This window comes from Schistocerca gregaria, chromosome X (assembly GCF_023897955.1).
Source record: "Schistocerca gregaria isolate iqSchGreg1 chromosome X, iqSchGreg1.2, whole genome shotgun sequence".
Classification (NCBI taxonomy): Eukaryota; Metazoa; Arthropoda; class Insecta; order Orthoptera; family Acrididae; genus Schistocerca; species Schistocerca gregaria.
Genome location: NC_064931.1, coordinates 451,788,736 through 451,804,083, shown reverse-complemented (window position 1 = coordinate 451,804,083; position 15,348 = coordinate 451,788,736). Strand labels below are relative to the sequence as shown.

Here is a 15,348-nt window from a genome sequence, read left to right as displayed (position 1 = left end):
TTATTTTTTGAAGTGTAAATGTTATGGAAGGTTAATAAAAATACCGTAATTATGTCATAAGCAAAGATTCAAACGAAGAAAGAATCAAAGGAAGAAAAATAAAACGCCATACAAAGATTAAAATGACGTGGGCCAAGATTCGAAATGAAGTACAATAATTATGTTTAAAATCAAATTACACGGATAAAAATAAAGACCGCAGTGATTAAGATTTAAAAAAATTACCACGCCGTTGGGACTGAATACACGACCTACAGTTTACGACCCTACAACTTTTGTCTCTTCTTGAAGTGAAAATTCTTCTAGTGTGTGTAAAATTTCAAAGTCGTGACGTTTTGCGACACATTTTACAAGCGAAGTGTGTCACACAACTAATATATATAGTAAAAATTATGACTGTGCGTGAACCGTGCAAGATAAATAAATGCTGTCACGCACTGCTATGCACATATTTTTGAGATCTACATTCGGTATGTAATTTAGTAGATTAGAGAGCGCAACGAATAAGCTGTGTCGATGTAAATGAATTCGGAGAAAAATTTGCCGCCTGTGCAATATGCTGGCTAAAGCCTAACAGATACATCAAATGGGTCAAATGGCTTTAAGCACTATGGGACTTAACACATCCATGCCCGAGGCAGGATTCGAACCTGCGACCGTAGCAGCAGCGCGGTTCCGGACTGAAGCGCCTAGAACCGCTCCGACACATCAGCCGGCAACAGATACATCAAAATGATGTAGTACTGTAATGTGTATCTCGAAAAATATGTACATAAAACACAGCAATAGCACGTTCGTATCTGATAAGGTTCACCCACAATCGCCTGTTTAGTGATTTGTATTCGCTGCATACGGCGACTTCCAACGAAAATAGCGATTGTGCGTAAACAATAAAACCTATAGAGACTATCACTAGAACATTCAAAAGAATGTGTTACTTTAATTTACATGTAAAAGAAAATTAATTTTTGAAAGGTTTTCTTTTTGATTAAAAGAAATTGAAACATGTTCTCCTAATTTCAAGTGTTTTGTTCTCACATGACTAACTTTGTTAATATTTGTACCTGTTGGTGGCTGGGTGTATTTGATTTCTTTGAAAAAACGTTGTTCAACGAAAGCATTTTCCGGGTAGCTTCGCCGCTGTGCATTGTCGGTTCGGAATCAATGAGCGCAGGTGTCCGCGCACGTGTCGCGGCGTCCACGTGAGGCTGGCTCTGGCCTTTGTCCTCTCCTGCTGGCGGAGCATTCATATTGTTCCCTAAGTTACTGCCTGTGTTCAGCGAGGCTACGGCAGTACCTACCTATGCTCATAATGATATTTTCGAGGGTCTACTGTACCACAAGAAATTATTTTTCGTAGACGAGGTTCCACTAGGGTGAACAGCTGAAAGCTGTGAAACCTGGGACCCAATGTTACACAGCGGTGCAAGAGGTTTCGAAAATCGATTTCACCCCTTCGGTTCTGCCCTATGAGAACTTATTCGCTCTTAGATCTGACGCAGCGAACTGGTTCTGGCTTCAGTACAAAATGGGTGTAAATTGCAATACCGACATGTACCGGCATCCGATTAAATGCTGTATGAGCAGAAACCTCCTACTGGTGGTAAATCACTGCTCAGGCTCCTGCTCATGCAGCATTTTGGTCTGAAGATGACCACAGGAATGGTTGTAACAGGTTACCAGAAGAAATAAATTCGGGATTAATACTGATTTTAATAGTAACTATTAGGTTACTTTATTTAAAAAGCATCGTTACTGGTTTCAAATTTCTCACAATTCATCTTCAGATGGTTTTTTAATGCTTTCATCAAAACGAATTATACCAATTCTTTGGTTGGATGTTATACACTAAGAATTTAACATACGAGGAATTTACCAATTTAGTTGCATCAAGCATACACGATCATATTTGCGAAATTAGCAAATTCAATATTCCTGTTTCATTGGATTCTACTCCAGATACATCGCATGTAAGCCAACTGACTGATAATGCATTATATCCTGCCATCTGGTCCAGTGGATAGATTGTTAAGATTCTTGCATATGCAAGGTTATATTTCTGATCAACTAGACGCGATATTACTAAATTTTTTTAATGAGAATGACGTTGATATCAAAGATTGTCGCGGGCACAGTTATCACAATGCTAGCAACATGAATGGGAAGTACAGCGGCTTCGATGAACGAATTAATAAGATAAATAAATACGCAGAATGACTTCAATATAAAAATATACTTTTTCTTCGACTTCGTTGAAAGCCTCTATACATTTTCCCGCTTCTTCCTATCAATGGGCTCTTCTTTTGAACGCAATGAAAGAAACTAGTCAAAAATTCAGATTGTGAAAAGGTTGTCGGACAGTAGGTGGTCGGCCCGAGCAGTTCTTACGAAGGCCCTTACGCGGTTTGACCATTATCATGCAAGTTTTGGATGACATATCCAATAACATGGATCGCAAGGTGGAGTATTTTAATCAGGCTAGCTTCGAAGATTGGTTAAGTTAGAAACGGGAATACTGACTATCGCTTGGGACAAAATCCTTGAATGCTTGCAAGCGGCGCACTTCGCTACAGTCGTCTGACCAAGACTTTACCACGGGATACTCCCCTTCAAAAACAGTTACATGGGTACGTCCGAGCAATGTGGTCCACATTTTCAAATAATGAAGCAAAAGACAAAGTGCTGGCCGGCTGTGAAGAATGTATGCAACAGAATTCAGGAAGATGCGAGCGAAATACGCAGTATGACAATTTCAGTGGCTCTACTACAGTTTATGACGTTGAAGAAAATCATACACCGTACAAACATTTCGAAAGTCAGGTGTTTATCGTCATAACTGATAACATGCTGTATGCGTTATCTAAACGAATGGAAGCGTTTCATTGAGTAGTTTGTATATGTGGAATATTTCGGCAATTTAAGCATATCACCAGAAAATGTCTTGAAAAGAATTTCAATTACTTCAGTGCTTACTCAACCAGACGATTTGGAAGAAAGCCTAGGTAAAAACTGCGGCAGTTTGCTGAGCTGCGCAAAACAAACGTGACTCTTGACATCTTGGGTTGACGGGTGTTCTGCCGGATATCAGCGTCGTACTTGCACGATATTTCGGTCACGTAGCTCATAATCTTCATCAGGTGCGACCTGAGACTGCTCCTCCAGTGGACCTGGTCCAGTATTTATGCCTATGGCCATAGGCATAAATATGCATAAATACTGGACCAGGTCCACTGGAGGAGCAGTCTCAGGTCGCACCTGATGAAGGTTACGAGCTACGTGACCGAAATATCGTTCAAGTACGACGCTGATATCCGGCAGAACACCCGACAACCCAAGATGTCATTAGATCGCCGGGAAAGCCTGAAGAGTTACAAATGTGACTCTTGCTACTGACAGCAAAAATCGCGACCCCTGGAACTGCAGCTTTACATTAATGGAAAATTCATCTGAATCGCGTTTCCCAAATGTGAAATACACTGACGGGGAAAAAAAATCCCAAACCAACGAGGAGTTGTGCGACATAAGCGAAAGTAGGTAGGCGTGTTTCCTCCTCTGAAAGATGTCTATTGGAATTTCACGCTAGTCGCGAAAGAGTGTCGCTGGTAGCGCCACTATGAGAATGCAAATCAGGTTTCCTTTAAATACACGCTGTAACGGTCGTGAGCGTTAGTCCCCTTTGAGATTGGACGTAGTGAGTTGATGGTAGTCAAGAATGCCTTTAAGGCGACAAAAACACTTCACTGAGTTTGAACGAAGTCGTGTGAAACGGATACGAGAAGCTGCATGTACCTTCTGAGAGAATGCAGAAACACTTGGCAGACATGTAGCCACTGTATATGTTTGCTGGCAGTGGTCACGAGAACGTACGGTCGCAGAAGACGGCTCCGGACAGCCATGTGGCAATACCGAGCGGGAGTACCATCGTGTTCGGCATGTGCCTCTGGCGCGTCGTAGTGCATCTGCAGCAGCCATTTCACAACAAGTTGGCAAAACAGTGACACAAATGGTACAAATCGGTCACTTCAAAGACAGCTCCGAGCCAGAGGCAGAGGCAGGCATTCCATTGACGCAAAACCGCCGCCATTTGCGACTTCAGTGGTGTCAAGTGAGAGTTCACTGGAAATTTGTGGTAAGAACTATGGGACCAAACAGCTGAGGTCATCGGTCCTTAGGCTTACGCACTACTACTTAATCTAACTTAAACTAACTTACGCTAAGGACAACACATACACCCATGCCCAAGGGAGGCCTCGAACTTCCGACGGGGGGAGCCGCGCGAACCGTGACGTGACGCCCGAGACCGCACGGCTACCCCGCGCGGCTGAGAGTTCACTGGCGGGTGGGGTGGTGGTCTGTCGTTTTATGGGACTGCCTCGGTGCCAGTGACCGCCGTGAGCTGGTTAGGAGGAGGCCAGTTAAGGGCCTGCAACCAATCTCTCTTGAGTGCAAGAGACACTGGACCTACACTTTTAGTTATGGTGTTGGAATCGATTTCGTAGCACAGCAGGAGCATTCTAATCGTCATCCCACGCACCCTGACTGCGTCTACGTCAGTCCAGTGATTCGATCAGTTGTGCTGCCATTCATGAACAGCATTCCAGGGGGTGTTTTTCAACAGGATAACGCTCGCGCACATACCATTGTTGTTACTCAACATGCTCTACCGTGTGGCTACATGTTGCCTTGGCCTGCTCGACGACCAGAGGTTTGAAAACGATCACATGTGGGACATAATCGAACGTCAACTTCAGTGTCATCCACAAACAGCATTAACCGTCCCTGTATTGACCGACTAAGGGCAGCAGTCATGTAACTCCACCCCACAAACTGACATCGGGCACCTGTACAGCACAAAGCATACACGTTTGCATGCTTGCATTCAACATTTTGGAGGTTATACCTATTATTAATGTACCAACACTTCACATTTACAGTAGCTTATCTCGCACTCACTCTAACCTGTGATCTTGCTATGTTAATCACTTAAATATGATGCCTACACAAATGTATTCCTGAAATTCTATTGCCCCACATCAATTATTTTTTGATATTGCGATTTTTCGCAGTCAGTGTAGTCTTAAGCATTTACTTGTTTTTGATCATCATCAACTGTAGAGGAGAACGTTCGTTTTCAACATTAAGGCGCAATGATTTACGGAACACCAAGGGACAAGAATGTCTGAACGACCTCACCGTAAGGAACAAGCACTGTCATTTTCTAAGAGACACTGATTTGGGTAGTGTTAGCGCTAAATTTCCCCTAATTAATTCGAGCAAAGTTTTTTAGTGAAGTGTTTTATTTTATATCCTAAACTTTTAGGCCTAAAGCAAATCAACGGCCCCTCCTCAGGATTTCCCACAGGCTCGCGCTGGCTTAATCCGGCACTGATCTCATCAAAACTATCAGGACACCACCATGTAATGCGGAATCGACGCCTAGATGTGACGAGAGGCGGACTCGCCAATATAAAAGAGGTGTGTAGCACTGTGTGTCAGTAGAGAAGCGGCAACAGCACAATGGATCGCTCACGAGAGCTCAGCGATTTCGATAGTCAACTGGTTTTTGTATGTCACCTGAGTAACAGATCGACCACGGATATTCAACCATTCTACAGGCGTCCACGTCGAATGTTAGTGATGCGATTGTGAAATGGCAACGGGAACAAACAGCCACAGCTAACTAAGACCAGAAATATCTTCCCCGACGTCATGCCATCACCTTACAAACGGCTCTGGAAATATGAAAGTATTATTACCAGGATCTGAATTATTCCCGTTTATTCCTCCGAACGATAATGGAATGAAAACTGCATTAAAATTTACGTATTTATAAGTTCCAGTACGCAGAAAATATTATTTGCTAGTTGGATAACTTTCGTTTGTAGCTGTTTCCGCCACTCATATGCACTACGCGTGAACACATTATCGAGGTAATCAGCACGCACGAAATTCTGAACACCGTAGCATTACCATCCAATGCCACAAGGTATGCTTTTAAAATTTCCGGTATTTCCCAATGTGAAACGATTTTCCACAGCCAAATAATGAGCACGTTGTTCGGCAAATGGGAGACCATCGAAATGTGCTCGTGGCATGGCCCTAATGGACGTGAATGGCGGGTACCTGTCGTTTTTCAGGTACGTTTGTCAATTGTGTAACCGTATACTTTGTATAGCCGAGTTGAGGACGCTTGCGGTTGTAGCGGCCTAACTGTATCCGCTATACACCTTCAAGTAGTAATGCTGGGTTGATGCTGCGAAGATATTAACTGAGTGATAGAATTAGGAATGTAAGTGGGGAATAATCACTTTATTAATTGTTCTGTGTATTTGAAACGGTGAGTAACGAGCCGCCACGCAGTACTTCATGTCAGAGTATGGAGTACATGAATGGAGGAGGCGTGAGCAGTGACAGTAACCCAACAATGGCTCGGACAACCAACGTCTACAACTCCTGCCTCAAATATACCTATTTCCCTTCCTCTTGGAAAACAGCCACGCTTAACATCCTCCCTAAACCTGATAAAAATCCTCTCTTTCCTCAGAATTACCGATCTATCTTTCTCCCAAGCATTCTAGTCACAACTTTAGAATGCCTAACCCTAAGTTCACTGCAAGATTTCCTGACCCATACACCCATAGGAACATCACACTCCCTGAACAGTTAGGATTTCGCGCCGGGCATGGCATCATATCCCTGTCCACCCGATTGGTTGAGTAGATCTGCAAGGCCAGGGCAGACAAGCACAGCACGTTGGCGGTCTTCTTAGGTATTGAAAAGACCTATTGTGTTTGCAATGTCGGCCTAATATATAAGTCCCACCAGTACCATTGCCCTCGGCATCTGTTGAAGGTCCTCCACTCATTCTTACGTAATAGAAATCTATATGTAATTACTGATAAACGTAAGAGTAGTATTAAAACAATAGAAGCGGGAGGGCCCCACGGTTCTAAACACTATTTGAGATTTTACCGCCATTTATGCTAGCCCCCGAACTCCAATTACATCGTGCTCAACATACAAAGGCACCTTGATCAAATTACACAATTGTGTAATTTGTGGAAAAATAAAATAAACCCAAGTGCGATGACATGATCTTCACTACCAGGAGACTCCAAACTGTTGACACATTATCAACGGAAGGCGTATCCCCTAATGCGATACTATCAGATGTCTAGGACTAGCGCTTGATAGTAAACCGCTGTGGAAATCACACACACTCGACGCGTGTAATCATGGTTCGGCTAGGCTTTACAAGTTATACCTATTGTTCAAGGGCATTGGACTGACCACCGAAGCTAAATTACGTACCTGGAAGATGGTGGTCCGTTCTGCTATATTAGATGGTTATGAGATCTGGGACATGACCGCAGACAATCGTGTAAGAGAAGTGCAAACAGTTCAAAACAAGGCCCTTAAAATAATGATGGATGCAACACTGTTCGTCCTTAACACATTAATACACAGAGACACAAACATGCCCACCATTACCACAATCATAGAACTACTAACTCGATCATTCTATTCAAATGCAGAACATTCTGCATACAATCTCATTTCTTGCTTACGATCTGATCCCTTTCACGTCAATCAGCATTCTACATGGCCAATCTGCCAATCAGCCTGGCAGAGGGTTCATCGAACCACCTTCACAGTTATCTATTATTCCAATCTCGTATGGCGCACGGAAAGAAAGACCACCTATATCTTTCCGAACGAGCTCCGATTTCCCTTATTTTATCGTGGTGATCGTTTCTCCCTATGTAGAGCGGTGTCAACAAAATATTTTCGCATTCGAAGGAGGAAGTTGGTGATTGGAATTTCGTGAGAAGATTCCGTCGCAACGAAAAACGCCTTTCTTTTATTGATATCCAGACCAAATCCTTTATCATTCTGTGACACTCTCTCCCATATTTCGCGATAATACAAAACGTGCTGCCCTTCTTTGAGCTTTTTCGATGTTCTCCGTCAGTCCTATCTGGTCAGGATGCCACACCGCGCAGCAGTATTCTAAAAGAGGACGGACAAGCGTAGTGTAGGCAGTCTCGTTAGTAGATCCGTTATATTTTCGAAGTGTCCTGCCAATAAAACGCACAACATTTTCTGTGTGTTCCAATTTAAGTTGTTCGTAATTGTAATACCTAGGTATTTAGTTGAATTTACGGCTTTTAGATTAGACTGATTTATCGTGTACCCGAATATTAATTCCTTTTCTACGATACTCATGTTGGTAGCTATTCTCGATTCGAATGCTGGAATATTTACTTCGTCTTCTTTTGTGAAGGCATTTCGGAAGGCTGTGTTTAGTAACTTCTTTGGCAGCGATGTCTTCGATAGTGTCTACATCGCTATCGCGCAGAGAAGGCACTGCTAACATACTTCACGTACGACCAGAATCTCTTTGAATGTTCTGCCAGGTTTCGAGACAAAGTTTCGTCGTGGAAACTGTTATATGCATTTCACATTTAAGTCCGCGCTAAATTTCGAGCTTCTGTAAAAGATCGCCAATCTTGAGGATTTCACATCTGTTTAAATTTGGCATGTTTGTTTCGTTGTTTCTGCAACAGTTTTTTAACCCTTTTTTTAAATACAAGCCATATCTGGTCTACACTTATATTATTAATTTGGAATGAGTGGAGACTGTATCTCAGGAAGGCGTCAAGTGAATTTTATCTGCTTTTTGAATAGGTATATTTTCGCTTTTTTTTTTTTTTTTTTTTTGAGGATTTGGGGATTAATATATTCAATCTCGCTACGACAACACTGTGTTCACTAATCCCTGTTTCGATTTTGGTGCTCGTTATTAACTCGGGTATTAATTTACACTAACAAATAAACACACACAAAATACACAAGCAAATAAAAACCACCATGATTTAATAAACCCTAGCTGAGACAGGAGGCATTGAGGCAATAGCCACTTGTCCTCGTGCAACCGCAGCACGGAACACACAGGTGCTGTCGTCGAGCTGAAAGAAGACTCACAAAAAAATTTTAACTCCAGTGTTAGCATTATATCCATTCCTCACTTAAACCTTTTACATGCTCATCGACAGCATTTTCCACACAGACAAAATCTTCATTTCACTTCAAGAAATCTAATGAGATATTATGAGGCGCATTCAATGTAACTGAGGTTTCACAATATATGTAGCTGCACTTGTATTCAGCAATTCATAGGTTATCTTTTACGTGGTGAGAAACATAAATGACGGTGTGGTGATTATTTTGCTAATTTAGACTGCAATGCCAGTTTTCTTTTTTAGTTAATGAATGTTAAGATTTATAGGGAGAGAGAATTATTCTTTGCCTTTGCCTTGGAACTCCCCGAGTTGAGGAACTTCGATTATTTTAGGGCTTACGTGAGAATAGGCTGTCGTACGCAAGTTTAGGGCCCCAGTACGATTTTATGAACAAGGTCTGTTACTAAAATCTTGGAATTTTATGTTAGGTCCCCTTTTATCGACGATTCACCCGCACCGGATTAGCGAAAGTGATATATATGAATTGAATGCTAGGAAACTGGAGATTGGACTTCCAATAGTAAAACCAAATAATTCAGGCCATTCATTAAGAGAACCGCCAAAAGGTATCTTCAAAATTCTAGTTGCCATTGGAGAAAGGTAGAAGGTATTTAACATGCAGTTAATGTTGAAGAGAAGAATGTAAATGACAACTGGCAAAGAAAAAACTTAAGATAAATTAATACGCTCTCGGCGCAAGCTCTGAGAGTAAGGATGGTAAGGTTTCAGAAATATCCTTTTCAAAAGAACGATCCTAGTATTCGCTTTAATCAGTTTAGAGAACCCACGAAAACAACAATCGAAATAACCGGACGGAGAGTTGAACACCGTTCCTCCCACACTCTAGTCAATAGCCGTAACTACTGCCTCATCATAATCGGTAGTAGGCAAAGAAAAGAAAGAGGAACTTCAAGAGGTTCAACTTCATCTAAATAACAAACCGCCACCTGCCGCAGTCACTTCGTGCGACGATTCTGTCAATACAGGCAAACACAAATGTATGTGCATTAAATACGGTGCGCCTGTGAAGTTTGGTCTCAGAAGATAATGGGAAGAAGATTTACAAACCAAATACTTTTAATAGCATTCACAGTAATTACTGTTAGTTACAAAACACTTCTGACATCTGTTGTAAAGCTGTTGGAAACTTTCATCGAACGAATTTTGTGGAACCGCTCGAAGAACGGTGGTCATGCGTTGCCAGATATCCCCGTCATTACAGGAGATAAGGTCTGGTGTTACCAGTACGATACCGAGACCAAGTGTCATTCGACGACATGGTGTTAATCGTCTTCCCCGCACAGCTCAGGTAGAATTTCATGACGGATCAAGTCGTTGCTATCAAAAAAAGGAGATAACATCGTCTTAATCTTGGATTTTGTCAGCCGACTTTTGCTTGTGGGAGACAGGGAAGACTATGAACACCGTGCCACTGACTCTCGCTTGGTTCGGGGTCGTACTGGTCTCCTGTCACGATGCGGATATCCAACAACGCGTGGCCACGGCGCTTCGAGCGATTCCACAAGAAGCGTTTGCTGACAGTTTCCAACAGATTTACAACCGATGTGTGTAGTAGTAGCTAATAGTGATTACTTTGAAGGCCAGTAAAGGTTTTGTAACTTGTTTCCTCTATTTTCTGTTGCTATTCATGGACTTTTGAGACGCATCTTCTACAGCAAGCCGCCAGGAGGTACGAGTCCTCCCTCGGGCATGTGTGTGTGTGTGTGTGTGTGTGTGTGTGTGTGTGTGTGTGTGTTGTCCTTAGCGTAAGTTAGTTTAAGTAGTGTTAAGGCTAGGCGCTGATGACCTCAGCAGTTTGGTCCCATAGGAACTCACTACAAAATTAAAAAAAAAATCCCTGACAACTGAGTCCATTGTGACCAAGAAATGGACTCGTTTAAGATTTGACAGCAGTAATATACACGATAATCTGTGTACTGTGAGGTGAAAATTGATATCAACATCACAAAGAATTTAACACACGTGCCATTGCTATACATATACATAATATATGCCACTGACGCTGGGTTCTGCACCCGAATACCGGTTTGGCTATTAAAAATTTTGAATTCAGTTCAAGGTGTTTACAATACTCCTTTAAAGAAGAAGCTTTAGAAGTCTTGGATGGATAGTTTGCAACCCTTCCGGAACCATATTTCTGCGATGTAACCCACATGAAGCTATTTAAAAGCCATCCTGGCCATCTTAACGTAACGATGAACTATCTGACCTATCTCCCACAATTCATCGCTTTCAATAGTATTTGGAAGCAGTAGACATCACGATAAGGAAATTTGTGGTAAGGTCTTATGGGACCAATCTGCTGAGGTCATTGGTCACTAAGCTTACACACTACTGAATAACTTAAATTAACTTATGCTAAGGACGGCACACACACCCATGCCCGAGGGAGGACTCGAACCTCCGACGGAGTGAGCCGTGTGGATCGTGACAAGACGCCCCAGACCGCGCGGCTCACGTTAAGGAGACTTCGATGACTGTACCCGATGGTATGAACTTGGGGATCTGAATCGGCAACAGCATAGGTCACGTAAGGCCACGGACTTTGACAACCACGCTCAATGATTATGTACATATGTTCTATACGCGTGAACTGCGTGTACTGTCGTTGACTCGCAATCAAACCAATCGTGGCCGACAGAAAGGTTATCTGCGCTCTACCTGTAGGCGATGACGTACTAGTTTGCGTAAAAGTACAACAGGAAACGGCGCCAGAATGACGCACCCACTCTAATAGTGGGAACTATTAAGTGGGATATACGAACAGTCCGGCCGCCATGTCATCCTGTGCCATATGGTGTCATTCGGATGCAGTATCAAGGGGCATAGGGTCAGCAACCGCTCTCCTTGCCATTGTCGGTTTTTCATAGCATGGAGCAGCTATTTCTCATTGAAGTCGCTCCTGAACCAGCATCACGAGGCTGAGGGCAGCCCATTCCAATCCTCCCACCACGGAAAAAAAATTTCTTGGCAGAACCGACAACTGAACCGGGGATCTGCCACATGGCAAGCAAACGCGCTGACCGCTCTAAATGAAGGCGGACGGATGAACATTTGTTCAAATGGCTCTGAGCACTATGGGACTTAACATCTATGGTCATTAGTCCCCTAGAACTTAGTACTACTTAAACCTAAATAAGCTAAGGACAACACACAACACCCAGCCATCAAGATGAACATTTATGACTAAACAACAGCCATGTTACTTCCCTAAAGTGACACACCGAATCGAAAATTTGTGTAGAAACACAAATATTCAGCTCACAGTAACCAGGTAACTGTGCACAACGACTGAAATTACATAGAACTTTTGCAAACCTTCCTATTTGCTCACTGTTCAATATCATGTCGAGGAGAGACGAAGAGGTAGATAATATTACCTACAATATAATATTAGAAATATGTTTTACGACAATCATACAGTTTCTTGTCCCACAGTCGGCAACGTTTCACCAGACTCAAAGTCACATCTTATGTTTTCCACTATATATGTACACTAGAAATTATGATTTTCGTTCAAATTCGATGTAATACTTTTTAGAATCTTGTGACAATTGAAAAATTATTAAACTACAGGAAAACATTCCCACAACTTATCAGAGGAGGCTGCAAAGAAGTATTCCTAGGTGCATTAGCTCAACATAAAATTACTGCTGGAAATCTCACTAACTGTCACAAGGAAAAAATTTGTTAGTTCAGTCAGCGAAATCCAAAATTTATCCGTTTTCGCGGATATATATTTATATCTTTACCTCTGGAACGTTAGAAAAATATTTTTTAGAGAACAGTTATCTAATCATGCACATTCATATTAGTAGTGAAGCAGTATTACCATACTCACGTGTGCAATACCGTTGACACCATAACCGGAGTTTACGAAACCCTGTAACAAGAAGAAAACCATATTAGAACACTAACAAGCTGAACCGCGTACAGTAACAAACGGTGCTTGTTATGCCATAGTTTGCAGACACGATGAAACCTCTGCGGCGTTTGGATGAACTTCCATAGTGTGAAGAATTGTGTAATAAATTTGTTTCTGGATGGGATCCGCCTTGAGAAAATTTTCTTTCCTCCTCTTTTACCCAGACATGTTTCGCTGAAGTTTATTTTCTTTCTACAAGGATCAGGAAAATCGGTCTTAACTATATGAACACACATAAATTTGAGGTTTTACGAAAATACAATTTTGAAAATAGGCATGATTTTTATACACATCTTGGTACCACATGCTGTGGTTTTCTATATTTTGCGATACTGTTTTTCTTTTCCAGCATGTCAGCTGCGACGATTGAGAACTTAATACAGGAAATTCTTTACATCGGAGATTTACGAATCTGAATGTCAAAGTCAGCATTTTATTCTATGTTGTGCTTGTGTACGCAATGTGTTACTCTCGCTTTTTTGTGATTTCCCTGTTAGCTTCACTGTGAAGAACTGAAGTTTGTAAACTGCAGACTAACAAATATTTTTTTCAAGAATCTTGGATCATCGTATTCGTAGCTTCGTCAGCTCTCTGACAAGAGTACTTTTCACACGATCGATTGAATCGTTGATTCCCGTCAACTTATTGTCAAACCACTGTAGAATTTGCTCTCAGAATTACAAAAGAAAACTGACCGTTATCAACTGATTCGGTATGGTTTCCGTGAAAAAAAAAAAAAAAAAAAAAAAAAAAAGTTCAAATGGCTCTGAGCACTATGGGACTTAACTGCTGAGGTCATCAGTCGCCTAGAACTTAGAACTAATTAAACCTAACTAACCTAAAGACATCACACACGTCCATGCCCGAGGCAGGATTCGAACCTGCGACCGTAGCGGTCGCTCGTTTCCAGACTGTAGCGCCTAGAACCGCACGGCCACTCCGACCGGCTTTCCGTGAACACATTGATGAAGACAACACCTGGAGAAAAATATTGTGCAAGAGAATCAACAAGTAATTGCAATGTTCAGGTGGCTTTTCCAATCAATTTCCCAGAGCGAGTGCCTCCATTGTCAGGGCTGTCACTTTATTTACCTAGCCAACAAACACCATCACGCAAGACATACAGAATATATCTTTGACACTACAGTCACTACAACGTGAATTGCAAGAACCGTCCAGTCATTAATAATTACGTCTTTCATGATTTCCGTTCGTCGATTGAAACAAATAACTGGATGGTTCGTTCTGAAAAGGACTCTACGATGACTTCCTCTATCCTTGTGCACCGTCTCTAATGACCTTGTCCTTGACGGAACGTTATGACCTACTCTATCTCCCTTCTTGTGACCATTAACGAGCTTCAGTATTGAGTACAGGCACGGTATAATCATTTCACTTTGTTTTGTATTACAATTAATCAACATCAAGGTACCTGGTAACGATCCTACTCCAAAAATCTATTTAAGTTCAATATGAAATGTATAGAACACTGACAAATTCTTAGACGTTAAGAGTCCACCTACAAAGTAACAGCAGCTTTAGTAGAACGCGTGTGTGCGTGTGTACCGCACTGTCAGACCAGGAACTGAAGGAGGTCCACGTGACAGAAATGCTTATGCTCCGCTGGATGTTAGGCATTTCCCTACTTGTATCATCTCTTCGACGACAATATCCAGTAGTGTTTTGTATTAACACTTGTTCCTGAGGCTTTGAGTAACCTGCCCCCAGATATTTTCAGGTGGGTAATGCTAAGCTCTCCGACTTCACTGAATGTCGCATATGTAAAACAAGTTATCTTTGTTTGGCAAGTGGATAGTACCATGATTACACGAACTTACCTGACGGCAGACCACCTACTTCATCATGGGCAGCTATTTCGTATCTTGGAACGTCCTTTTCCCGAAGTTCTGTATTGTATTCCTGACGGAGATTAACGATTTTAATTCCGTTGTTAATATCGCCATGCCATCGTTGCATAGATCGTCCATGTGTCACCAGTAAGTCGGTTCCTAGATACACGAAGCTTATGCCACAAATTAAAACGTCCACTTAGTGATGTGATGGTACCTGCAGAGTCGGTCTTCCGTCTTTTCCACTGCAATGTGATAAAAATGTCGGAGAGATGTTCAGGTAGGGAAATGCTCATTTCCCAAGGGTGCATAAGTATTTCCATCGAATTATCTCTGTTTTCTGTCATACTGCCCAGTATTCAGGGTCAAAAGAACAACAATGGCAAATTTAGATTACTGTATGCTGGTCTCGCAGCGCCTAAATTTCAGTACAAAGAACCTAATAATTTCATAAAGCCGAAGTAAAAAGGACTCTAGCGTAGGCGTTCCATGTGGATGTCACTGTAGCTTTGTGGATTGTCACCGTAAA

The 15,348-nt window shown here is 42.0% G+C and overlaps 1 protein-coding gene across 15 annotated transcripts in view; it reads right to left on the bottom strand.

The window, feature by feature from the left end:
• The window catches only part of LOC126297419 (single-stranded DNA-binding protein 3), a 325,367-nt gene that overhangs the window by 155,112 nt on the left and 154,907 nt on the right, over nt 1-15,348 (bottom strand). For 8 of the 15 annotated variants that reach the window (XM_049988215.1, XM_049988217.1, XM_049988214.1 and 5 more), the window contains exon 5: nt 12,886-12,927. In XM_049988215.1, coding sequence (XP_049844172.1) covers nt 12,886-12,927 — 42 coding nt within the window. Of the gene's footprint in view, nt 1-12,876; nt 12,928-15,348 lie in introns of all 15 variants that reach the window. The other 7 variants (XM_049988220.1, XM_049988210.1, XM_049988212.1 and 4 more) reach the window with 1 other exon arrangement.